Source organism: Carcharodon carcharias, chromosome 3, assembly GCF_017639515.1.
Source record: "Carcharodon carcharias isolate sCarCar2 chromosome 3, sCarCar2.pri, whole genome shotgun sequence".
Taxonomy (NCBI): domain Eukaryota; kingdom Metazoa; phylum Chordata; class Chondrichthyes; order Lamniformes; family Lamnidae; genus Carcharodon; species Carcharodon carcharias.
The window spans coordinates 37,944,559-37,970,838 of record NC_054469.1 but is presented as its reverse complement, the minus strand read 5'-3'; the positions used below and the strand labels follow the sequence as shown (position 1 = coordinate 37,970,838).

Here is a 26,280-nt window from a genome sequence, read left to right as displayed (position 1 = left end):
TTATGTGAATGGCAGACCCCTGTCTGGCTGATTGCACCCTATGAACAGGGTCATATCATGGAGATACAGCGAGGAAACTTCAACTTCTCATGATCCTATGGCATCCTTCATGAGCTGAACTCTTCAGAACCACATTGTCACCGGACACAGATACCGATGAGATGAGGGGCCAGCCACACATTAAAGGTGCCGGGAGCACACAGAGAGAATGACAGAACTCTGTGATGCTGGCCCAGAACAATCTGGAGCAATAATAAGCCCCATCGAAGTGCAGGCATCAATGATGTGTCCAGTGACTGTGAAGGCACGTCATCAGTGTGCTGGGAAGATTGCACAAAACACAGGGAGGAGGCCCTGGGCTGAGACACCTGCCGTTATCTTGTGCAGGGACCATGGTTTCACATCTGAGTGACATGAACATTGCCCATCAGAACAAGGAGTCATAGGCAGGGAGACATTCTTGGGAGTTTATTGACAAAGTGAACATTATGTACACCTGTGCCCAGGCTGTGCAACTATGCCGCCTTAACCTTCCTAACCCTGCTGCTACATCTTTGTGCTCACCTGACAGCCACAGCGGAGGCGGAGGCAGCCTGCTGACTGCTACGCCCTGTCTGTGATGACCTTGATGGGCGTCAGCTCAAGGGCCGAGATCTGCAAGGCCCCAGCCCGCTTTTGAGGCCCTGCTGTGTGGCCTGTGGAACTGGAGCTGCTAGAGTCACAGGAAAAGGGGATCCAAATAGGCTGGACACTCCTGGAGTCATTTGGATGGATGGCATTGTGGGGCACACCTGCTGTTCCTCCTCCCTATGGGTGCCTGAGGATCTCTGGCTGACTCCTTGAAGAGAAGGGGAAGCTAGAGTGAGATCAAACTGTCCCGCACCCCTCTCGCATTGACAGTTGGAGGCCAGCTATGGCATCAGCGATAGAGTGCAGCCCGTGCAGCAGTGCAGGACTGATGCCCTCGACCAAGGCCTCCATGGCGGTTGCCAACTTATAGTGTTGACCTCAGTGCATTGGTGTGCTGGCGTTTTCACCTCAGACTGAAGGCAGATGACCTCCTTTATGCCTTGTGATCTGAGGAGTGCAGTGAACATCCTTTCCTGATGTTCCCGAGCTTACCTTTGCAGCTCCAGCAACTAGAGGTATGACCCAGTCCAGAGGCTCATCATCTGACTTGGATTCAGCACATTTCTTGTCCCCAGTAGTCCTCTGAGGGCCCGACACCTGGGAAGGCCCTGCTGCTGCCTGCTGTGGATCAGACAGTGTGATGTGCTCACTATATTGTGACCCTGAAGTTACTCTACCGCTAGGTGTGTGTCTCTGGCATTCCTCCACCAGTCTATGAACTCTCCCTTTCGTTGTGTGCCAGCTTATCCTGCACGAATAAAGATGGAGAGAGTGTAAGCAGGACATCTGCAAGCCAGAGGATAAGTATGCCTGGCAGTGTGTGTGGTGAGTGGTGCCATGAATGGGATGAGGGCAGTGAAGGTGTGTGAAAGAGTGAATGGTGATGTCCCTTGAACTGGCCGTGAGTGGGATTCCTGTGAACGCGTGATGGGTTTGAGAGATAAGAGTGATGAGAAGAGTGACTCACCCTGATGGAACGAAGGACATCGCTCATCATCTTTCAGCACTGGAAGCTGTCCTCTTTTGGTGCTGACCACAGCTGCCATTGCCTCCCAAGGCAGATTGGTGATGTTGCTAGCCCTCATGCGGCCAGAAAAGGAATAGAGGACATCAACAGCCTCTACAGCACCCAAAAGGCGTCCTAGGGATGCATCACTGAATCAGAGGGCTGCAGTCTTTTTGACTTTCACGGCCAATGTCGTCTTTGCAGCAGTCCTGAGCTGTAATCACTGAGAAGTGTGCGTGTGGCTGCACTTTAAATATGGCACCCAGCATGAGGAAGCGGCGAGGTGACAGCGTGGCAGGTGAATTGGAGGCCACCCACCAGAAAGACGGCATGTTTCCTGGGGATGCATGATTAATGAGGCAGGATTGGGACGATACGGCGTGAAAAGCCGCCATTGTGGCAGGCGGGTAAAACATTTTCCCGCCAACTACCGCAGTTAGTGCAAATCTGGGATGATTCACCCATAGTGTCCATGGGTAGTTATAGGTGCTATTTACATGTTAGTGACAGAGGAAACTGCCATACAGTACTTTCATTCACCATCGATATCGACGGCGGGGCACTTATGGTGAGAAGGCCACCATGTTGTGACACAGGGCTGGGCCAGGCCAAGTTTGATCGGGTGTAGTCAAGGTTCGCTCCAACCACTGGGATAGGCATGCATTACTGCGTGAAAGCATTCATTTTGTTCTTCATTTTATCACTGGCCAATGGGCGTATTTGGATTTTTGCCTTTTACTATGGATTTATCGTTAATTAATTAACTAAAACTAGCAAATAATAATCTTTTGGTGGTTGAATGCTTAAGTTAAACTTTTAATTCTGCACCTGTCTCCTTGGGTATTCTTGTGTGGCCTGCTTAAATACTGTCCAGTTTTCGGATAGCTGGATTTGAGGTACCGTATCTTTGTAAAGCACCTTTTATGTAACAAACCATCCCAAGAGGCTTGGATGCAGCTGCTGTGCCAAAGATTTAGAGATGAGTTTTTCATTTTTTTAGCTGCTTATGGAAATGACTGGTTTTGCAAAAAACTCACAACAAAGTATTTCCATGCCATTCATGTTGTGGTTTCAGGAATTATAAATAATTATACTAGAAGTCGTTGGGACCTTTTGGGCACTGTTCAGCATGATTTGCACAAAAGTAAATCCAAACCAAATATTGATAATTTGCTTACATAAAGAAAGAGCATTTTTTGGGGGGGATAATATATCAAGGAGCATAGAAGGGCCAAAAATTATGGACAATATGCCATTGAATACAGTGATGGCAGAGTTTGCCATACAAAAATTATGAGCTTCAATCACTGTAATGGCCATTGCTTGTTCTTAACTCTTCCATTGTTGTTAAATGTAAGGGGAAAAAATCTGGCAACACACCCTCAAAATACAATGCTCTATGTGAGCATTACCACTCCTTCACTTCTTTTGGTCTATTTTTATTATTAGTACAAGACATGTAAAGATGGCAGCGTGCTGGGTGTGACTGTGACACGAATTGCACTCCTGACTCATTGTCAGGCTCTGACTCAAGCCTGTGCATATACAGAAGGTAAGAGTTTCTTTGCCTTTTCAAATTTCTTACTCTAATTAAAATATTGGCTGTAATGTAATTCTGCCCTTCTATAAGTGCTGAGGTACTGATATCCTTGCAATGAAATGGTGGCCCTTTACATTCTTGGTTGTTTCATTTTAACTTACTATAGTGATATACTGGTGGGACATAAGCTGAAGTTGTGCAGATCATTTGGCTGGGTAAAGTAGTTTTTACTGATTTTGACCATCATGTGTTACACTTTTGCAATAACCCTCCTCGTTCCTTTTCCCCCTTCCCATTACTCCTTCTGTTTACATCTCATGGTGTACATTCCAATACTTTTAATATTGTTTGCGTGCATACATGAAAACAGTCTCAAGTAGAGGAAATGCATAAAAACAGTAGGAAATGCCAATTAGGGTACTTTAGTCTGAAAGGTTAAGGAGGGGAATATTATTCTAGATTCCTATTCCTGATTGCTTCTTGCGTTAATATTGGTTGAGATCAGGATCAGCTGTAATGTCCTCACTGTTGATAGCCTTCCAATATTCGCTCAGCTCACATAAAAAATGACCATTTGGAAGGACACCAGAGGACAACTGGTGGTGTGAAACTGTAGCACAACCCTAAACCAATGTCTTTAGGAGAGGAGGAGGAGTGAGAGAAAATTGGCAAAACAAGAAGCACCATGAGCGTACGGTCTGGATCTGATTCAATTGCAGGCCAGCAACAAATGCATTGATAAATGTTCATAATGACGCACTGATCTGCTGTTTCCATTTGTGACTGAATCTGAAGATCTTGCTGAAATGGCTTGCTATCTGAAAGTTAGCAATTTCTAAAGTGGATTTTTAAAAAATGTTGCCATTCCTTTTGGTAATTTTACAATGATATAGGATGTTAACATTATGCAAATATGAATTGTGTAATTTCTAGATTCTATAAAATAAGCCGCCTTTTAACTGCAGTTTTGAAAGTCATTTCTTTGGAGTTGTAACGTGACACTTATTGGAATCTTTAGGGTTGACTTAAATCAGTAATGAGTAGCAAATTCAAGTAGCATGCCCTCTCTGGAGACTCACAATCCTTGTCTAATTGAAAGTATTAGAAGTTTGCGTGAAATACATCTGAATGACATATATTGCAGACTTCATTAGTTCAGTTTTGTTCCTCTCTCGGCTCATTCGTGTGTTTTTAGTCCCTATTGTTGCTAAATTTAATAAAATATTTACAGTAATCTGGTGCCACAGTGTTTTCATGAAGAATGACATACTGGTGTGTCAAAATAATGTTCAATAATTCATGAACAATAAAATTGGCACAGTTAATTTATGTTTAGTGCTTTATATTGCTTCTATGAGTGACCACTAGAACTTAATGATGCATTGGCATCATGTGCAAATGCACATAGCCTCCTGCATGAATCAAAAGCTTAACTATAATTCACCAGCTATTGGTGAATCAAGATTAAATCAAGAATACTTGCATGAGTATCATATAAATAAAAATACACATTATGATATGAATAATGGTTTACAGAAAATTGGCATCTCTTCAGGAAACCGCCAATCCCAATGATGTTCTCTAAACATTGACATTATTGTGAATTAAATACTTAAATATCACTACCCTCCAAAACAAAAATTAAATCATCCCTAATACTTCAAAATGAATTAGATAAATCGAGAAGTACATATGACTACAAAATTAAATGGGAAATAAATATTCTTGAGAAATAATTAAAGTCCCCAGCAAGTTTATCCAGAAGGTCCCAGGTTTCTTTCTGGTATGTGCAGAGTTAGGTGAAGCCATAAGGGCAACATGATAAATTTCCTTGGTGTGGGAGGGGAAGGTAGAAGAGGGTTACCACTTGTGACTGCTACTCAGTGACCTCAGCTGCAAGTACACATGTAGAGATGACATGAGGGCCCGGCCCGTGTTGCCTCTGTGGGTCTCAGATTGGCTAGGTGATCGTCAATATCAAGGATCAGACAAGGATGCCTGGCACCATACTGGACAGGAAATTAACACTTGTACAAATCATTGCCATTAGTCTAATTCTCTTGTCAGGAAGCTTTTGTCTAAAGCTTTTGTCTAAAGACTGTGCCTCATGGTGGAGGGATGCGCATGCAAACAATTGAGTGCTGGGGAAATTTGGAAGTCTTTGCTACATCACAACCCTTGTCATGAAATGTGAGAAATTACATCACCATCAGGAGGCAGGCCCCAACACTTCTCATTTTAATTGAAGAGCTATGTTTTTAATGCTTATGTTCTAGAGCCTTATCCTGGAACATTCTAGTTAAGGATTAACAGATAATGAACATTCTTTTAGAAGTTTCTATTTTCAAACATTATCTCTCAAATACTATGAACCACAATATATAGGAACATTCCTCCCTGGTCAATGTGCTGACATTGTGCTTCTATTATGCCATACGAACTCAGTCCAATCCTTACTTTATGATTAAGTTAGCCAGTCTCAATTGGTGAGGCAAGAGAGCCACTACATTTGTTCCTCATTGTTCCCAGGCAAACACAGGTAAAAGCGTAATGATTGCTGATCATTCAGTGACTGTCCCTGATGTAAGTATCTGCCAGTGGATATGCAAGGAAGATTAGAATAAAAACTGGGTTACCCTTGGTTGTAAAGGAACCATCATTGAATCATATCCCCGGGGGATGTGGTGTTCAGCTTCACACATGAGTGATGGCCATTTAACTAAGGTACCAAAGAACTGCAGTCTCTGAATACGCACCTCCCTTCAGGAGAGAGGATGGGTATTGAGAGAAAATTAGAGGGGCAAGCAAATAGGTTAAGACATAACATTTAGATTTGAAATGAAACTGAGAGGAATATACCCTCTTTTTTTTCCGTTAAAATCATTATTTTAACTGAGAAAGTCTTGTCTATCTTAAACAGCGGAAACCATTGTGAATGTATTGGATTTTAAGAAAGATGTTGGCTTGTGGCATGGTATTCTTACGGTAAGGTATTTTTCTATATGCATATTTTTATATAAATAGCAAATTTATGATATGAAACTGTATTCAACAGATGCACTTATTGGAAGGCTCCTGCCAGCAGATTGTGGGGCTTTTTCTGACTGAGAGTTATGAGAACAAGAACTTTTCAAAACAGTAATAGTTCATTTAGTTCAGCAAGCCTGGCATTATTTCGCCAGACATCAACAGTACCCGTGTTCTCACCATGTTCTTCAATTACACCTCTTTTCAAAAATCCTCATTTTCCACATAAAGAATGTTGAGCATGCCTGTCATCTCCTCACATTGAAACATTGGGACATACAGGCAGCAGTAGGCTATTTGGCCCGTCGAGCCTGCTCCCCCATTCAATTAGATTGTGGCTGATCATCTACCTCAAAGACAGTTTCCCACGCCAACCCCATATCCCTTAATGTCATTAGTATCCAGAAATCTGTCGATTTCTCTCTTGAACATGTTCAATGTTCAGTCCTCTGCAGTAGAGAATTCCAAAGACACACCACCCTCTGAAGAAGTTCCTCTTCATATCGGCCTTAAATGGCTTGCCCCTCGTTCTCAGACTGTACCCTCTGGTTCTGGGCTCACCAGCCAGGAGAAAGACCTTATCTGCAACTGCCCTGTTGAGCCCTGTAAGAATTTTGTAAGCTTCAGTGAGATCGCCTGTCATTCTTCAAAACTCTAGAGAATACAGGCCCAGTTTCCTCAGTCTCTCCTCATAAGACAGTCCCGCCATCCAAGGGATTAATATAGTGAACCTTCGTTGTACTCCCTCCATGGCAAGTATATCCTTCCTTAAATACGGAGACCAAAACTGTATACAATACTCCAGGTGTGGGCTCATCAATGTTCCATACAACTGCAGCAAAACATCTCTATCCCTGTGCTCAAGTCCCCTTGCGATGAAGGCCAACATACTATTTGCCTCCCTAATTGCTTGCCAAACCTTAATGCTAGCTTTTAGTGACTCATGAACGTGGGCACTCTGCTCCCTTTGGGCATTAAAACTTCCCAACACCTCACCATTTAAGAAGTACTCTCGCCTTTCTGTTTTTTCCACCAAAGTGGATAACATCACACTTATTCACATTATATTCCATCTGCCATGTTCTTGCCCATTCACTTAGCCTGTCCAAGTTCCCTTGAAGTCTCCTTGCATCCTTCTCACCACTTGCTGTCATTTTTCTAGTCCTCCAGTCATAGCTGTAATTCAGCTACACTTATTTTGTGCATTATAAGTTATAAACAACTTTCATTATCATGCCTTTAGATTTTCATAAATGTGAATATTCAGTTGCTTCATTAAATTTTATCTTTGGTCAACAGTTTGGATTCCAGTTGAGTTGTAGGCAGAATCACTTTCAATCATATGTCAATGGCTGGTAGGTAAACTAGAGAGAATTCAGAGTGGACGTTTCACACCAGAAGGCTGTGTCCTCCATACATGATTTTTCAATAGATGCCATAGTATTTAAAAAAAGAAAAGCGTGGGAATGAAGTTTTAAAATATTTCATTGCACAGGTGTGTGTAGCCATTTCACGTTTCCCTGCACTCCAACAGTGATGCATTGTTCGTAAAGCATTTTCAGCATTTGCGGTGCGTCATTTTAACATGATAAAAGTTGCTGGCACAATGAACAATAATGAAGTGTAATGACTGTTGTTATGCACCCAACACATAAGGCACTGTCATTGCTGCCCACACTTGTACCCCTTACTAACATTTTACCTTCCTAGATTGTGTACAGAATTGGAAGTAGTTTTATTGGAGAGGGGTATTAATGGTGTAAGGAGTAATATATTAGCATGGATAGATGATTGGCTAGCTGGCAGATAAGAGAGAGTATACATAAATGGGTCTTTTTCTGATTGGCAGGATATGACAAGTGGAGTCCTGCAGGGGTCTGTGCTGGGGCCTCAACTTTTTACAATTTACATCAATGACTTAGATGAGGGAATGAAGACATGGTAGCTAAATTTGCAGATAACACAAAGATAGGAAAGTATGTTGTGAAGAGGACATAAGGAGGTTGCAGACGGATATAGGTAGGTTGAGTGAGTGGGCAAAAAAACTGGCAGAAGTAGTATAATGTGAGAAAATTTGAAGTTGTTCACTTTGGCAGGAAGAATAAAAAAGCAGGGTATTACTTAAATGGAGAACAGCTGCAGAATTCTGAGATGCAGAGGGATCTAGGTGTTCTAGTGCATGGGTCACAAAAAGTTAGTATGCAGGTACAGCAAGTAATTAAGAAGGCTAATGCAATTCTATCCTTTATAATGAGAGGAATTGAACATAAAAGTAAGGGTGTTCTGCTTCAGTTATACAGGGCATTGGTGAGACCGCATCTCAAATACTGTTCAGTTTTGGTCTCCTTATTTAAGAAAGGATGAAAATGTGTTGGAGGAGCTTTACTAGATTGATACCTGGAATGAGCAGATTGTCTTATGAGGAAATCTTGGACAGACTGAACTTGTTTCCACTGGAGTTTAGAAAATTGAGGGGTGACTTGATTGAATAAGATCCTGAATGGTATTGACAAGGTGGATGTGGAAAGGATGTTCCCTCTTGTGGATGAGTCCAGAACTAGGGGCCACTGTTCTAAAATTAGGGGTTGCCCTTTTAGGGCAGAGATGAGGAGAATTTTTTTCCCTAAGGGTTGTGCACCTTTGAAACTCTGCCTCAGAAGGCAGTGGAGGCGGGGAAATTGAATATTTTTAAGGTGGAGATTGATAGATTCTTGTAAGGGAAGCAAAGGTTATCGGGAGTAAATGGGAATGTAGAATTTGAAACACAAATATCAGCCATGACCTTATCGAATGGCAGAGCAGGCTCGATGGGCCAAATGGTCTACTTCTCCTATTTTATATGTTTGTATGAGAATTTAGAGAAGGCATTAACTATTGAAGCACCTTACTTGCTTTATTGAAATATGAGCTGCAGTTTGGAAAATAATTTAATTGTAAAAATGCAGCTCCCATTCAAAAATCCGGTTGGTGAGAGATTTTACCTATTTGGAGATTAGCTATGCGGATACTAAATTTGTTCCCTTAATTTTCAGGTAAAAGTGGATGGAAGTAATTTTATTAATACAATAAGCCAGGAAAAACACAGAATATTTAGTGGCCTCAGCTTGTGATCTAGGGCCATGACATGACATGTTTTGGCATGTGGTTTTATTTGGAAAACACATATGTCAAGTGGCTGCCGATAAAACAGGTCCATTCCTATCACTGTTTCATTATATTGAATTACTCCGGCTAAGCATTCTTAATTATTATAATGCTGGTGACAATTTGCTTAACATTTGTTCAGAGAATGGTGATTCAGTATAATAGTGATAAAATGTATTATGAATCAAAATGCATATTTATGCAACAAAAATGGTCATCATCTATTTCTAGGTGCAGTATTTTTTCCTTATTGTATTTTACTTTCCCTCTCAGAGCGTTATGAACATGATGCATGTTATCAGTATTCCATATTCATTAATGAAGGTGAACCCCCTTTCATGGATACAAAAAGTTTATGCATATAAGGGTAAGTACTGATAATTATGCAGAAGGCATTGTTTAAGGAAGATATGTGACAGTGTTATTCCCATGTTTTCACTGATAGAGTATCCTTTAATTTTGACATCCTTTAATTTTTGATTGTTGATATAACAAAATTGCATTCTGATCAAATATGCATAAGAATGCTAAGATTTGGGTTTTATTTTAAAATTAAGGGTGAATTCGGAGAGAATGATTTAATGATATGTAATTCCAGCTAAAGTGGCATGTGTGAAGTCTAGAGACATGCATTGGGCCTTGGTGGCACACAGAGATCAGCGAGACATTAACCTCACCTCACTACGGATGCTAATTGTAGCAGATGGAGCCAATCCTTGTAAGTAGCTATCTCTTTCATTAATCCTTCATTTAAACAAAATGCAACATAAATTGTTTGGTATGTAGTTTGCAACATTTTAACTCAAAAATAATGGAAAGGATGTTTTCAAGTGCAGTTTAGAATAGTCACCTGTGATTTCCAGTGCTTTTCCCTTGTACGAGAATAGAAAGTGCCAACAAAATACTGAGCTTAACTGTAGAAATCTCTGAATTTACAAAGCACTGTACTGCATAAATGAGGATTATAATGAGGATCATAACCTCACCGGAATATTTTTTTAAAAATAATAATGTTCAATTGAAATGCAAAAATTATCATCTCTAATCTTAAAACCTGGTGAAAATGTTGACAGGTTTCTGGTAATGTAGGTTTAATCCTATCTATGAGCCACGAGTTACAGCATTGTCCTTTCACATCTGGGTTGTGGGTTACACTCATACCCAAACTGATGAATTGGAAGCCTTCACTGCAAGGATCCTAACTGACAAATGGATTTTGACAACTTTCACTAGCACAGTGCTTCCCATAGGGCAGAATTTTACCCCCGTCGTGGGAGATGGGGAGAACGGGCGCACGAATGTGTGCCACCATGTTATGTGGGTGGGCCAATTAAGGTCGGCTCAGCGTGACGTCTGCTATGTGCTCCCTGTGCAGGTGTGGTGGGGTGGGTGGAACTCCCTGAGCCAAGAGTGCACTCTTTCACACATGCGCACAGAAAAGCACACTCATCTCCCTGAGGCAGTGCAAGATTGGCTGTACAATAAAAAATTCTGAAAAATAGAGAAAAAAAAAATTCCCGGACATGTCCATAACTTTTAAATACACTTTAATTACTTTTTAAAAGACCTACATGAGACCTCATCCCACCCATGGATGAGTTTTCATGCTTTTTCTAATGCCCGCCAGGTTGGATGGGCAGGTCTTTTAATTGTTTTAATGACCCTGTCAGTGGCCTCAATTGGCCATTGACAGGTTGGTGGGCGCACAGCTGATTCTGCTGAGCCCCCTCCTATCTGAAAATTTAAATGGGGCGTGATGATGTCGGGTGTTCTGCCCAACATCATCCCACATCATTTTACGCGTCGGCGAGCGGGCCCCATTCCCCTGCTTGCTGGCTGGGAAATTCTGGCCATAGTTTGGTGCAATTGGCATGGAGTTGAATGTCTTATTAAGTGAGGCCACCAGAATAGTGGGTGGAATAGGAAGGGATTGACATACCAATATAAATAATTTTTTGAGTTTTCCACCAGGTGAATTGTTTAGCCAGGTTTCTGCACATGGAGCTAACTAACAAGGCCTACTTCTGTAGAATATAGTAAGCATTTATTCAAATGAATTTATTATTGTCTTTCTAATGATTTAGTTGAAATATCCAAACCGGATGTTTTCAATTTCCCGCAGGGAGGAATGAAATATGCAACTGATTAGTAGTTTAGAACTTCATATGCAAACCAAGTTTATGCAATCTGTCAAGAACACGAGAACAATTAGGAGCAGGAGTAGGCCATTTGACCCCTCAAGCCTATGATCATGGCTGATCTGATTGTGGCCTCAACTCTACCTTCCTGTCTGTCTCCCATAACCATTGACTCCCTTGTCGATCAAAAATCCATCCAACTCAGCGTTGAATATATTCAATGACCACGCCATTGCTCTCTGGGGAAGAGAATTTCACAGGCTAACAACCCTCTGGAGAGAAACAATTTCTCCTCATCTCAGTCTGAAATGAGAGACCTCTAATTTTTAAACTGTGTCCCCCTCGCCCCCTCATCCTTCCACGTGGGGAAAGATCCTGTCAGCATTCACCCTGTCAAGTCCCCTCAGTAAGATATTTCAGTAAGCTCACCTCTCATTCTTCTAAACTCTAATGGATATAGATCCAAGGTGCTCAATCTTTCTGCATAAGCTAACCCCTTCATCCCAGGAATCAGTCGAGTGAGCCATCTCTGAATTATTTCCAATGCAGTTATATCCTTTCTTAAGTGAGGAGACCAAAACTGGATACTTCAAAACACAATACTGCAGATGCATTCTCACTAAGGCCCTGTACAGCTGTAGCAACACTTCACAGAATCACAGAATTGTTACAGTTTAGAAGAAAGCCATTCGGTCCATTGTGTTTGCACTGGCTCTCTGAGCATTTTAACTTGGGGAAAAGCCAGGAGATTGGCACCATAATCCATTGTTTCTATTTAAATAATCATCCAATGACCTCTTGAATGCCTCAATTGAACCTCCCTCCAAATGGTTAAAGGGCCCATCCAAGAATTGAACCCAGGACCTCTCTCATACCAATTCAATGAAAACCCCTAAGTGAGAATCATACCCCTCAACCAATGAGCCAGCTTTATGATCACCATTTTGAGACTAGCTTTCAATTCCAGATTTTTATTAATTGAACTTAAATTCCACCAACTACTGTGGTGGGATTTGAACCCACGTGCCCAGAGCATTAGTCTGTGTCGCTGGATTGCTAGTCTAGTGACATTACCACTACACCACTTTCTCCCCATTTTTTTATCTCCCTACTTTTATATTTGATTACTCTTCACAATAAATGCCAGCATTTCATTTCTCTTCCTAATCACTTGCTGTACCTGCATACTAACTTTTTGTGGTTCATGTATCAGGACACCCAGATCCCTCTGTGCCATAGAGTTCTGCAGTCTTGCTCCATTTAAATAATATACTGCTTTTCTATTCTTAAGTCAAAATGGGCGAGTTCACATTTTCCCACATTATACTCCACCAATCAGATTTTTGCCCACTCAATTAACCTATCTAAAACCCTTTGTAGGCTTCTCATATCCTCTTGACAATTTATTTTCCCACCTATCTTTGTATCCAGTAGATTTATCTGCCATATATTTGATCCTTTCATCCAAGTCATTGATATAGATTGTAAATAGTTGAGGTCCCAGCACTGACCTCCACTTGTTATGCCTTGCCAACCCGAATTCCAAAGATTCACAATGCTTTGATTGAAGAAATTATTAATATCAGTCCTAAAAGATTGGCCCCTTATCCTGATACTGTGGCCCCGTGTTCTAGATTCCTAAGCCAGGTAAACAACCTTCAGAATCTTGTACGTTTAAGGAGATCATACCATAAACCCCAGAGAGTATAGGCCCAGTTTACTCAGCCTCTCATCATAGGACAACTGTCTCAATCCAGGAACTAATCTAGTTAACCTTCACTGTACTGTCTCCAATGCAAGCATTTCCTTCCTTAAATATGGAAACCAAAACTGCGCACAGCACTCCAGGTATGGTCTCACTAGAGACCCACACAACTGTAACAAGACTTCCATATTCTTATACTCCAATCCCCTTGCAATATAGGCCAACATGCCATTTGCCTTCCTAATGGTCACAGTAGGGGGATTTATTTGCAGCAATCTACTATGGCAAAGAGGGAGTCTGTTTTAAATGAGTCAACCTTTTTGATGTGAAATTGGTTATGCAAGAATTATTAAGAAAGCTCGAGCGGTGGGGCCTCTGGAATGCTGTGCATATTTCAACTGCTTCAAGTATCTTCCTCATTGTATAAGTAATTCTAATGCAGTTGCCCAGCATTTAACTCTCACTTAGTAAAAATAAAAATACATAAATGGAACTTGAATTGAGAGATTTAGATTGGTCCCCCAAATTTTAAAAAGTGTTGTTCTAATATTTCATGAATATTTTGTTCATTAGGGTCCATTTCTTCCTGTGATGCATTCCTTAATGTCTTCCAAAGCAAAGGATTGCGTCCTGAAGTAATCTGTCCTTGTGCCAGTTCACCAGAAGCTCTTACTGTAGCTATCCGCAGGTATGGAATTCAGCTGTTTGACATGCAAAGTAGTAAGTAATAAGTGAGGAGGTAGGTTTTTTTCTGTTCTGGTGCAACAAGAAGTGTTTTAATGATGAATCAATGCAAGATGAATATGTAGTTGTCAATAGGCAAGCCAATTCAGATGTTAACTTCATTGTAGTTCATTATTAATCTTCTTAATACCTCCCTCTATCCTGCCTGGCCTCAAACTGTCTTTCTAGCCTGAGGACCTGAACTGCAGATGTCTTCACAGCTGCTGTCAGTTTGGTTCTGTATCAGGCAGAAGAGGACATATTTCACATTTTCCAAAATTGCTCGACAAAAAAAACCAATATGGTACTTGGTGAAATTGAATGAAATATTCAGTTCTACTCTCCATAAAGGCATGCAAGAAATATTTTTCCCTACATGCTGTGATGATAAGGGTGGGAAATTTGGAAGCTATACTGTTGTGTTCAGTATTCCAAGCATTAAAATGAAAATTGGAGACTTCCCAATGAAACAAATAGAATTGAACAATTATTATTTTCTTGTGGGGAAAAAAATTGATATCCCTTCCCTCTGAGATCGAGCACTCAACAGCAGAAGTGCATTCAATATAGAGCTTGATGGCAGTACAGGGATTATAATTAAGAATGTCATTTGGAACTTGGATTTAAACTCAAGATTTCTGAATTAGGTGCCAAATGCTTACTAAGCAAACAATTTTGTCTTGATATGGTGAACAGTCACAAGCATTGCCTTTTTGCCTGGTTCTCACATGAACAACGTTCTTCTCTAAATCTTTCTTTAAAATTTCATAATATTTTAACTGTGTGAATATATTTTAGGCCAACTGATGATACCAACCAGCCACCTGGCCGAGGTGTGCTCTCTATGCACGGCCTGAGTTATGGGGTAATAAGAGTGGACTCTGAAGAAAAACTGTCAGTCCTGACTGTGCAAGATGTTGGACTAGTGATGCCTGGAGGTATAGCTTGATATAATAAACTTATTTTGCTTTCCGTTTTATGAATCCAACACTGAGACAAAGTTGATAAGTTTTTAATTAATTGTATTTTGTGTTGATTCTTTTGACAATATTCAGTGAATTATGAAAAAAGTTTTTAAAATATGGTGTGCATGTGTCAAATGTAATTACAATTTTCAATGCCCTTGATCCTATAGCAAGATACTGCGTCTTGAATACTATTCCAAGTTCATTAAGTTCGATGGTTGGGTTTTTATATATTTCAGTCGAAAAGATTTCTATGTAAATCATTTTCACGTACTGTTATACTATGCTAGTATGACATTAACTTGATAGTGATATTATAGTTATCAGCCTCTATTTAGAAAATTGTAAATGTAACTTAATTCATATTATCTTACAAATGTTCAAAATATTACAAAAAAAACCAAATTAGGATTTTATTCAAACTGTTTATCGCAAAATACAAATGCAGGTTTTTTTGTTTGCTTTTGAATATCCTCTCACAAAGCAATTCAAGTAGCAATGTCCTACCTGACACTACAGGGAATTACATGGGAATTACAAACTGGCCACTCGGCTTAACCAGCCCACATTATTAATTCAGATTTTTGAAATTTGTCTTCATTGACTTTCTTCTTCAATGAAAACTCTTTAGTTCCATGTCTATTTCTTCCTAATGTAAGAAAGTCTTGACATTTTCAAGTGCCTTTCATGCCCTTGGGATAATCGAAGTGCTTTGCACCCCACAAATTACTTTTTTTTAAAAGTGTGATCATTTTTATACTGTAGACAAATGCTGCATCCAATTTCTGCACAGCAAGATTCTACAAACATCAGTTTAAGATCATTTATCATTGCCTTTTCTTTTTGCTGGCGTTGGTTAAAGGCTGTGTTGGTCAGAACACTAAAGGAATTTCCCTGCTCTTCAAATAGAGCATGGGACTTTCTTTATTCCTCACCTAAAGATGCAAAATAGTGCTTCTGTTCAACATCTGATCCAGAAGATAGCGCCTCCGACCATGCGATATATCCTAAATGCTGCATTAAAGTGTGCTTAGAAGCCGGAATAGGGCTTAGGCATAGATTCGTAAGTCTCAGAATCTTAACCATTGCAATTCTTTGGATGTTCTCCAGTTATCAATGTCCTTTTGAAGCTCCATTAGCTCTTGGTTTTCTGTCTGTGCTCCTGCCAATGAATTATTTAGTATTAAACCAACCTATTTTATGTTAGAATGAAAGAGTGTTAGGTTGGAGTGGAGTATTTGATTAGCCCCATTTTCTTTTATAGCAACTTTGCATTGGTGGGATAGTAATTGCTCTCTGTTCCTTTTACCTTTCCCATCTTTATTAATGAACACCTATGTTCAGTACAATTTGTTTCATGTATCAACGTTCATTATTTCACATTTGTCTATATTTAAAATCAACTTTGTAGCTTCTTTGCTTGCTTCATCTATGTCTTTTTCAAGTCTAACAATCTCAGTTACACCAGTCATTTAGTACCACAATTTTGGTGGTATTAGGGTTGTATTATTTTGAAATAGCTAAGCATACTGATCAATATATTTAAGAATAGTGGAGTCAGCAGGGTATTCATTGGTTGCTCCGTATGCTCTAATCCTCGTTAACATTGTCAAGTGGGCATTCCTTCTGAATGCTTTCTGAAAATGAAGTTAATTATATCCATTGGATGGTCCTCATTTGCTGCTTTACTTACCCCTTAAAGAATTCCAGGAGATTTGGTTTTTGCTTTCTAAAATCATGTTATAGATTACTTACATCATATGATATATGTTGATAGCACCCCATGTAATGTTCACATTATTTGCTGCAAGATTGATTATCTGGATTATATTTCATACCTACCTCCTACTTCAAGCATCCCCGAAGAATCGTACTAAATTTTCTGCAGACATTTCAGAGTATGTTTTCCATTCCCCTGCACTAGCAGCACGGATAATCAGGGGAGAGACCAAGGTCACAAAAACAGTGGTGGCATTTGCTCGCTATTTTGCAATTTAGTAGCTCTGAGGGATGGTGGGATGAGAGGATGGGGGGCGAAATGCCAGAACATTGCAATGTGCCAGTAGATGAACCCCATGGGCAGGATTTTACAGTTGGGATGCGGGGCGGGCCCGACGCGTAAAATGAGGTGTGATGTCGTCGGGTGAGCATCCTGATGTCATCGTGCAGCCCCGCGATATTTCATTCGGCGGGCGCGTGCCAAAGTCGGCTGCGTGTCCACCGAAACGTAAAGGGCCTATTAAGGCCATTAAGAAAGTAATTATTGTGATTGTGAACGCTGCCCACCTAACCTTAAGGTTGGCGAGCAGGCGAAAAGCCCAAGCGGCTTTCGCGTTTATTAGGAAACTTCATCCACGAGCAGGATGAGGTTTCCTAAAGCTTTTATTAAATAAATAAATAAAATGTCATAGGTATAAAAGCATGTCCCAATGCATGACACAGTCACACGAGGAGGCATGTTTAAATGAATTTTTAAACCTTTTATATAATAATTTTAAGATCGATTCAATCTCCGTGCCTCAGGGAGATTGAAGTGCTCTTTTACACGCTACCATGCCTGCCCCCACCCGCTTCCACTGAGCCTGCCTGCCAAATGAAAAATTCCTCCCCATTTGTTCAAATAATGCAGCAGACTTCCCAACTTCGGAATTCCTGTTTGATTATACCTATAGTACAAAATCATTGATGTTCACATTTTAAAACAGCTACCCAGAGAGCGCACAGGCAGAATAAGTTGCTTCCTGGTCATCCAGTTGTGTGTCCATTGGCATGATGCCTTTTTCTTCCTAACTTGCCTCTTTAAAGTACACATCCCTTTATTTGGATCTGCAGGTCAAATTTTCCACTACATCCATTAGGCTCTCTAACTGCAAAATTCAAAGCTACAATCATGTCGATGAGTAATTATTCACAATGAGCTGGCTGACTTGGTTCCAGCGTCATAGAAAATTTATGCCACAAGAGGAGTCCATTTGGCCCATCATCACTGTGTCAGCCAAAAAGGAGCTACCAGTCTAATCCCGCTTTCCAGCTTTTGGTTTATAGCCCTGTAGGTTATGACATTTCATTATGGTACAATGAAGTTCAGTTGGGCTGAAAACCAGTCCTTCGACTCTGTAAAGCACATCCTAATGCTTGCTTTACTGGTTTTGAAGAAAAACATTTCCAATTACATAGCACCTTAATTGGCTGGAATTTCCTGCAATGGCATAACTGGCAAATTATGTCCAAATTGCTGAAATTTGCACTCATTTGCAGTTGATAACTTGCATTGAAATTTCCTGATACACTCAGGATGATAGACTGAAGCATTTTTTTAAAAACTGGCATAATTGCAGCAAACATGTATTCTTTTGCATGGGGGCTGGGGGCGGGGCAGGGAGGGGATTGTTGGGCATTTTAATGAAGCTTTGTTAGTGAATGATGGAGGCCTCTGGCAGAGGTTTTGCTGAATTGATGCTATCATCAAGAAAACTTTGGGAACAGCATAAACGCCTGCCTTCCTTCATTTTCTTTCCACTGAATCTGAGCATTATTCTGTGCTTAGACCATTGCTGCTCAGAATAATATGTGGAAATTTTGAACCAGTAACCCCCCCCTCAGGGCATCATTGCACAAGCAGTGAATCACTCCGTTCGTCTTTTCCATTTTACCCCAGCAGTTAAGGGAAGATTAGAGTTTCAGTTTAATTTGCCAGCTGAGAATCCTGTACTTGAATGTACTTTAAATTGTGGAGTAGAATTTTTTTTAAAAAATGTAAAATAAGCTGGTGGAATTTTCCCAAACTGAGTTATGTTAAATAGTAAGTAAAGATACCTCATTCATGTGCTGCCTCACTTTTTATTAATTCCTTTCCTCTCATTAAAAACACACTCATTTGGGAAGCTATATGGATTTAATTGCCGATACCTTTATAATATAATTTGAATGTTGTTATTTCATAATACCATACATTGATTTAATCAGAAGAATTTTTATAAAATGCACTTAAAAACTTAAGTAATCTAAAAGAATTTACTTAAATATTGCAGCTTTAGGTACAGGCTACTTGACTTTAAGTATTCTCTACAGTAATGGCCCTGAAAAAAAGTAAAATATTTTTGTAGTCCTGATTAGGAAGTCACCTTCACACATTTCAAATGAAAGCCTCTGCTAGCTTTTGATTTACAATCTAAATGTAATTCCCCTGTGCCACCTCCCTTATTTGACAGAAATGCTATTAGCCGCACATTCAGTAAAGACGTACTAGAATAGCTTGACTTGTAAGTTTGAAAAGGTTGTGTTGTTGAATTAAGGTCCTTATGTTTTTTCTGCAGGTGTGATGTGTGTTGTAAGACCAGAAGGAATCCCTTTACTCTGTAGAACTGACGAAATAGGCGAGCTCTGTGTATGCTCCATTGCTGCAGGTACATCCTACTACGGTCTATCAGGAATGACAAAGAACACTTTTGAGGTACGAAACATAAAGCTACTTACTAACTTGTCAACAAAATGCTTATTATAATTATTTAAAAAAAAGAGTCCAATATTTGTGTTACCAAAAGCATCCTGCTCCATGGAGATGATAATTCAGCAGTTCTGATTTTAAGCGACCGAAAGGACAATTGGGATTTTAAATGTTAGGGGCTGCAGTGACACTGTTAGAAAGGGCTGAGAGTGTTGATTGAAAATTGTAAGGAGCCATTCTCATAGGGAATGTGAAGGTTGGGATTACAATCCTCTGCTGGCAATGTGGAGCTTTGCTGGTCAAGTTCTGATCATCAGAGTAGGCTGCAGAGGAATTTTCCAGTGTGTTTTGTTTTCCCCTTCATTGGTGTTTTTCTGGGCAGAATTTAGCTCTTGTCCGGCGGGCTCGGCAGGGAGTGGGCAGTGGTGGCTGGAAAGCTTACCGCGATTGGGGCCGGACCGCGATTTCACGCCGGTGAGCCAATTAAGGCCTGTCCAGTGTGAAACGCGAGTGGCAGCACTCAGCGCTGCCTCTGCAGGTGGGAGGGGAGTCTGAGCGCAAACTTTGTGCATGCGCATGAGTGCACACTTGCAAATCTCCTTGAGGCACAGAGCTGCCTCAGGGAGATGAATATTTTTCCAAGCCTAAAATAAAGATTTTAAAAATGTAATAAAGCATGTCCCCTCGTGTGACTGTCACATGAGCAGGGACATGTTACAGATGAAATGTAAATTTTTGTATTTTTATTTGCTGTTGGAAACCTCATCCCGCCTGTGGATGAGGTTTTCTAAAAAGTGCAAAGGCGGCTTGGTCTTTTCGCCTGCCCGCCCACCATGAGGTTGGATGGGCAGCGAAAAATGTCTTTCAATTACCTTTTAAATGGCCTTAACAGGCCTTTACTTGTCGGCGGGCGCGCTGCCGACTCTGGCGCGCACCTGCTAACCGAAATATCGCACGACTGCGTGTTGACGTCGGGATGCTAGCCCAATGTCAACACGTGTCATTTTATGCTCTAGTGGGTCAGGTGCACGCTCGCCGCCCAGGTAAAGATTCTGCCCCCTCTTATTTTTGCCTCTTCCAGAAGATTGCACAACTGCTGGAAGGTTGGAGTGTAACTTAGTCATGATGCCCCAGCTATCACGGTATTGAGTAGCCTTAATGGACCTGCTGGTCAGGTCTTTTACTGCCCGTCAGTTTCTTTGGAGGCAAGTTGTGAAATCAGGCTAGCGTGCCCAATTCACAGCAGGTCACATTTTGTACTGAAAAATAATTTTTTGGCTACGCTGATGGTCAGCGCAGGCTTGTTAACCATTGGAAAAAAATTCTGCAAATGCATGTAAGTTTTGTAATTTTCTTCCCATTTTTATGTTACTATCCTGGAAGAGAATTCGCATCTGTCACCAAGAATGGTTTGCAACTTAAATCTTTCACCATGTTCGAACAAATCTTTGGCACACTCAGTGTCTCCAAGCAGTACTCCTACGGAGATATGACTGCAACTTTCTCACCTATCCTTTGGATAGAGACGTAACCCGTTGAACCTGTCCTACTCTTGTCTCTCAGTACAAATTCTACAGGAAGGCTCAGATTTTTATGGACCTTTAGTTAAGTGGTCTGTCCTTGGTGATTCATTATGCCCTGATAATTGTTTTTCTGAACAATACCCCAGCAATGATGATATTTCCTGTTAAAACGCCAAATTTTCTTACCATCTAGGTGATTAGCCAATCATCACAAACCATTGTCACCTTTTTTGGAACTATTGTTTCCTAATATATTGACAAAAGTAAGTCAACATGAATTTCATATCTTGCACCTCAGCAGAAAATAAACAGCAGCCAGCTAAATAGTGCCCTGATTGTTTAAGCACCTGAGCGTCCTGGGAATTAATAATTTTAACTATTTCATTATTTCTAATTGCTGCTCATAACTACAAGCTATTTACAAATCAAAAGAAAACATAAACTTTAATCATATTAAATCAAATCCTAATCTTTCTTATATATGTGTGCACAAATAGTTTATTTTACAATCCTATTTGTAACACTGCTGCAATATGTGGAGGGCCTGGGCTACAGTTAGGTTTCTTAAAGGTGAGGAAATAGAGTTTTCTCTTTGGGTGTAATTAGCAATCCGGGCATAGATTATGTCCAAAGTTGTACTGATTTTGAGAAGTATTTCTTTTCTCAAGTTCCTACTCAAACTCACTGGCATATCTCAGAGCATAAGATTTGGCATGAACCAGCACAATTCATCAGCCTTTTAGAATATAGGTTTTTGAAATAACTTTGCTTTGTTAGTAATTTTTTTTAAAAAGAGAGAACATTTTAAAACTTACCTATTAATGTCGTCGCGCCCATTGAAAAACTGCTTAATTTCTAGAGCCTCTGCAAAAGGCAGCAGTGAGTGCAGTTAAGTGGAAGTTTGCACTGCTAATTTATTTGATTTAAGAGCATGGATGGTTTTGTGGAGGGGGCCAGCTTCTGCCAAGATGTTATTTAAACTAGCGCCACAAGTCGGGGAAACGTGATCTGCACTGAATGTAATTTATCCTTAAAATTCTTTTGTACTGTTATGGCTCATTTTGGGGAAATTGTACTGAAAAAAAGCACTGCAGCTTAGCAGAAACTCCAGGGTAAGATATTACTTTTTGGCTACAATTCTTTTTATTGCATCATGTTGCATTATTTATCTTTTAGTTACTACCTTCTTGAGGGCAATTATGGATGGGCAACAAATGCTGACCTTGCCAGCAAGCTCACATGCCATGAATGGATGAAAAAAAAAAGTTGGTGTGGTCATTTGTTTGTATCTGTTTCAGCTTGCTTTTTTTTTCTGTTTACAACACTTTGAAATTCCTTTCTTGCAAGTGTCTTGCTTCCAGCTACCATCTCATTTGCAGCAATCAAAATTGTCACAGTTGGAATTTCTTTGGGCGTTCCAGTGGTATTTTTAGACTTGCATGAGAAAAGCAAGTTCTTAAGGACCTAGAGAGGCAGATGCTACCTTGGATATTATATAGGCACCTATTTGCACTTCAGGAACAACATTTACTGACTCAGACATCCCTGCCGGACATGCACTCAGTACCTCTGCTTCACAAAGAAGTTGCCACACAGCTGTGCCATCTCTGGAAGGCTGCAGACAATTTGCAAACCTCTCCCTGTGGGGGTGGATTAACCTTCATTACTCATAGATGCGTCAAGTGAGCGATTGATGTTTTCTTCGCAAAGAGCAGGTTGTTCATTACCTTCACTGTGGAAAAGAGGAATCACACCAACAGAGCATTTCCCAAGTGTCAGGGTTCCCTTGAATTCAGGGTATAGAAGATGGCAACCATTCCTGACCAGCAGCATATATTGACGTCCTCTGGAGAGTGTACACTCAAATGCCAAACAAGATGAAACAAGTTTGCAATAAAATCACAGTTTTTGAGTTTGATCAATAAAATTGACCTGTTTCAACTGTTACTAACATTTCTTCTTTGTATTTCATGAAAAAATGCCTGTTATTAAAGAAATTTTTTCATTATATAATGTTCTTTACTGTTTTAAGGAGTAAATATTTATCTGTATTATTGATTTTATTTTCCCCATTTATCTCCCTCTTAAGATGTTCCCGATGATGAGCTCAGGAGCTCCTATCAGTGAATATCCATTTGTCAGGACTGGACTCTTGGGCTTTGTTGGTCCTGGTGGAATGGTCTTTGTTGTGGGGAAAATGGATGGCCTGATGGTTGTCAGTGGGCGGCGGCACAATGCAGATGACATTGTGGCAACAGCGCTTGCAGTGGAACCAATGAAATTTGTCTACAGAGGAAGGTCTGTGTCTGCACTTGGCTTAACAACACAGAAAACTCCAGAGTTGACCATGCATGGAATTTTCAATAATTGACTGCCAAAATTTAGATTATACTCAATCAACCTTTATTTTTTTTTTATATAAATCTTGCATCTGGCATGCATTCATTACACCCTAGGCATCCTACTTCAAAGCAGCTGCTTTATTACAGGTACAAAATGCCTTCAACAGATAGAAAGCAAACCATTGGCCTGTAGCCTGAATTTAGTGACCTCAAATTTACCTCTACCACATACGCTAGTAGATGCAGTTACTTATATTCTCATGGGGGTAGCATTTGAAGGGTGGCCATGAAGGTTTGAAGCTCAGTATTGCATGATCCAGAATTCCTATCAGCAATGGATGAGAGACTTGTTAGTTTACAAATATCACACTCCTTTGAAGTGGGCTTTGATCTGGTACTGTCTACTTTGACCCTACCTTAATTGAAAAAGATATCGAGAACATATTATTTCAATTGCTAAGTGTTTCTTACCATTGTTAATCTCCTAGTGTGGAAGTCATTACATGCCAACTTTATGCTTCACTCTCATGGTTCAATTTAACCCCTTTGATCAGACTAATTGTTCTTGTCACTCACACCTGGGCATTCATTTTTCTCTATATTGTCTATTACACACACCTGATCAAAAATTGCTTTCACGTCACTGTGATAGAACAAAATCTTGAATGATAAAATTAAATGAATAAAATTTTAATTGAATTGTAATTTGAGCTTTGATGCATTACAAATATGTCATTCAGAAAATAGCCATATCCTGCACATATGGAATATTTTGGCATTTAACACGGTTGTATTATCAACTGTAAAGGTTCAAACCATAATGTATTGAAAGGAGGAAAAACAGTAGTAATGAGCTGAGCTAAAGAGGCAATAATAATTCTAAATAACTATGAAGTGATTAATTAATTTAATTGTCAGGACGTAAGGGATTATAATGAGACAATTCATGCTCAGGCCAAGTGTGAAGAACTTCAAGTCCACGTATTAATTCATACAAATTTAAGTTAACTTTGGCCAACTAAGGCACGTTAACCTTGAAAAATTAGGGTTTTATTGCAATAAAAGAAAGGACTGATAGTTACAATGAATAGGAACTTGTTTTGAAGTTCAGTAATTTTGTTGTTGGATTACAGAATGTAAAGTTATAGTACTGTGTGATCTTTCCAAGCTTATAGTTTAATTTGATTCTGATCTCTGTCTGTTAACAGAATAGCTGTGTTTTCTATAAATGTTTTGCATGATGAGAGGATCGTAATCATTGCTGAACAGAGACCAGATTCTACTGAGGAAGATAGCTTTCAGTGGATGAGTAGAGTCCTTCAGGTAAAGATGAATGATTAGCAGAAGTGCATTTGATTTAAATATGGCAAAAAGGTTGCCGAGGTTTTGACATTCAATTGAGAGCCCTGTCATTGGCTGGAGATTGTGTATATGTATAAAGATATGCCTCTATTATCAAGTCCAACAATCTTTGCTGGAAGTATGACGGTAGGACATTGGCTGAGGACAGAGTTGAGCATGACTCTGATGACCCCATCAATGAATTGCCCACTGACACTCATTATTAACACATGATTCAAGATTGGCCATTTAGGCAAAGTATTTCAGCTTTGTTAGTGCCCATAGAATTATACTTCAATCCGAATTATTGCCTTCAGATAAGTAGAAGTAAGAGGAGAAAATGAAAGGTAAAGAGTTGTGCTTTCACATAAACTTGCTTCCTCTGTTCACAGTTATATTTTTGCCAGTGTTGCTTATCTGCGGGATCATGTGCTGAGTGGAATCCTTTGAAAATAGGCTGGTGAAACTTTCCCGTTGTTAACCATTAGGAATTCTTTTTTTTAAATTAGCCTTGAATAATAACTCCTTGTATTGACAAAAGCTTCATCAACACTTTGATAATATTTTTGTTTTCATAAGTATCACTTAGCATAAAAAGAGTCATTTAGAATGATAAAAGATTCTTGAGAAAATGTTACCTAAAATCAGCCACTGTTTATCTAAGAAACCACATCAACCATCAAGTATACCGGATCATAGTTTTAATACTCTTCACCACTATGTTTGAGATGACAGCATTTGTTACGAGCTTTCACTCTATAACTTATTGAAGTTATATTTGGGGCTTCTGATCTAGAAACCTTGTATGTTATGCACTTCCAGCCTAATGGAGGTTCTTAAGAATAACTGGATAATGCCAAGCTCTGATTAAAGAAATGCTCATGTGTAAATAAAGCAAGATAGAAACAATTTTAATGATTTTGTATGGAAGTGCAATCGTATGACAGATGCATTCTCTTCACCCTTTTATGTAACAAATTCATTCAATGTATGTTAATAATGCATATTTTTTATTATTTATAATAAATATAACATATTTATCATATTACATAAATATATATATAGAGAGAGATATATCTCTCTTTAAAAATATTTAGTGTGGCAATAAGAGGTGTAATTGTGTACCTGATAGTTGTGTGAATAAATATATATATATATGACCTTTTTAACAATCTGTTTTTCTAAAGGCAATCGACGGTATTCATCAAGTAGGGGTTTATTGTTTGGCTCTAGTACCAGCTAATACTCTTCCAAAAACTCCTCTTGGTGGTATACACCTCTCAGAAACCAAACAGTGCTTCTTAGAGGGTTCCCTCCACCCATGCAATGTGTTAATGTGTCCGCACACTTGCGTAACAAACCTGCCCAAGCCAAGACAGAAACAGCCAGGTAAGGTTTTTTTCCTAGCAGAAGCTCAATATTGAGTTATATGCTATATAAATATTTGACAGATTAAATTAAAGGAATACCCAGTATCATAATACACAACACGTAGCCAAGGATAGATTATCTTATTCCTTTTAATTCAGTTTCATTTTTGAGTTTGAAAATTATATTGTAACTTTGAAACAGCAAGTTAAAATAAGTGATAGATTTTGAAGTCTTGTCATTTTTAATGCAGTCTATGTCAAGTATACCAACAAAAAAAGCATGTTACCTGAGATTAATTTCTGAATTAAAGAAAGGAGTGCAATTGATAAACGGAATGTCTTTTGATAGTTACAATTTACTGAAATACGTTTTGTGGAA

The 26,280-nt window shown here is 39.6% G+C and overlaps 1 protein-coding gene across 4 annotated transcripts in view; it reads left to right on the top strand.

The window, feature by feature from the left end:
- The window catches only part of dip2ca (disco-interacting protein 2 homolog Ca), a 594,426-nt gene that overhangs the window by 438,630 nt on the left and 129,516 nt on the right, over positions 1–26,280 (top strand). For all 4 annotated transcript variants that reach the window (XM_041184372.1, XM_041184370.1, XM_041184371.1 and 1 more), the window contains 10 exons: positions 3,086–3,188; positions 6,097–6,161; positions 9,621–9,714; positions 9,946–10,065; positions 13,764–13,878; positions 14,712–14,851; positions 19,195–19,331; positions 22,938–23,146; positions 24,399–24,513; positions 25,719–25,920. In XM_041184372.1, the coding sequence (XP_041040306.1) occupies positions 3,086–3,188; positions 6,097–6,161; positions 9,621–9,714; positions 9,946–10,065; positions 13,764–13,878; positions 14,712–14,851; positions 19,195–19,331; positions 22,938–23,146; positions 24,399–24,513; positions 25,719–25,920 (1,300 nt within the window). The remainder of the gene's footprint in view (positions 1–3,085; positions 3,189–6,096; positions 6,162–9,620; positions 9,715–9,945; positions 10,066–13,763; positions 13,879–14,711; positions 14,852–19,194; positions 19,332–22,937; positions 23,147–24,398; positions 24,514–25,718; positions 25,921–26,280) is intronic.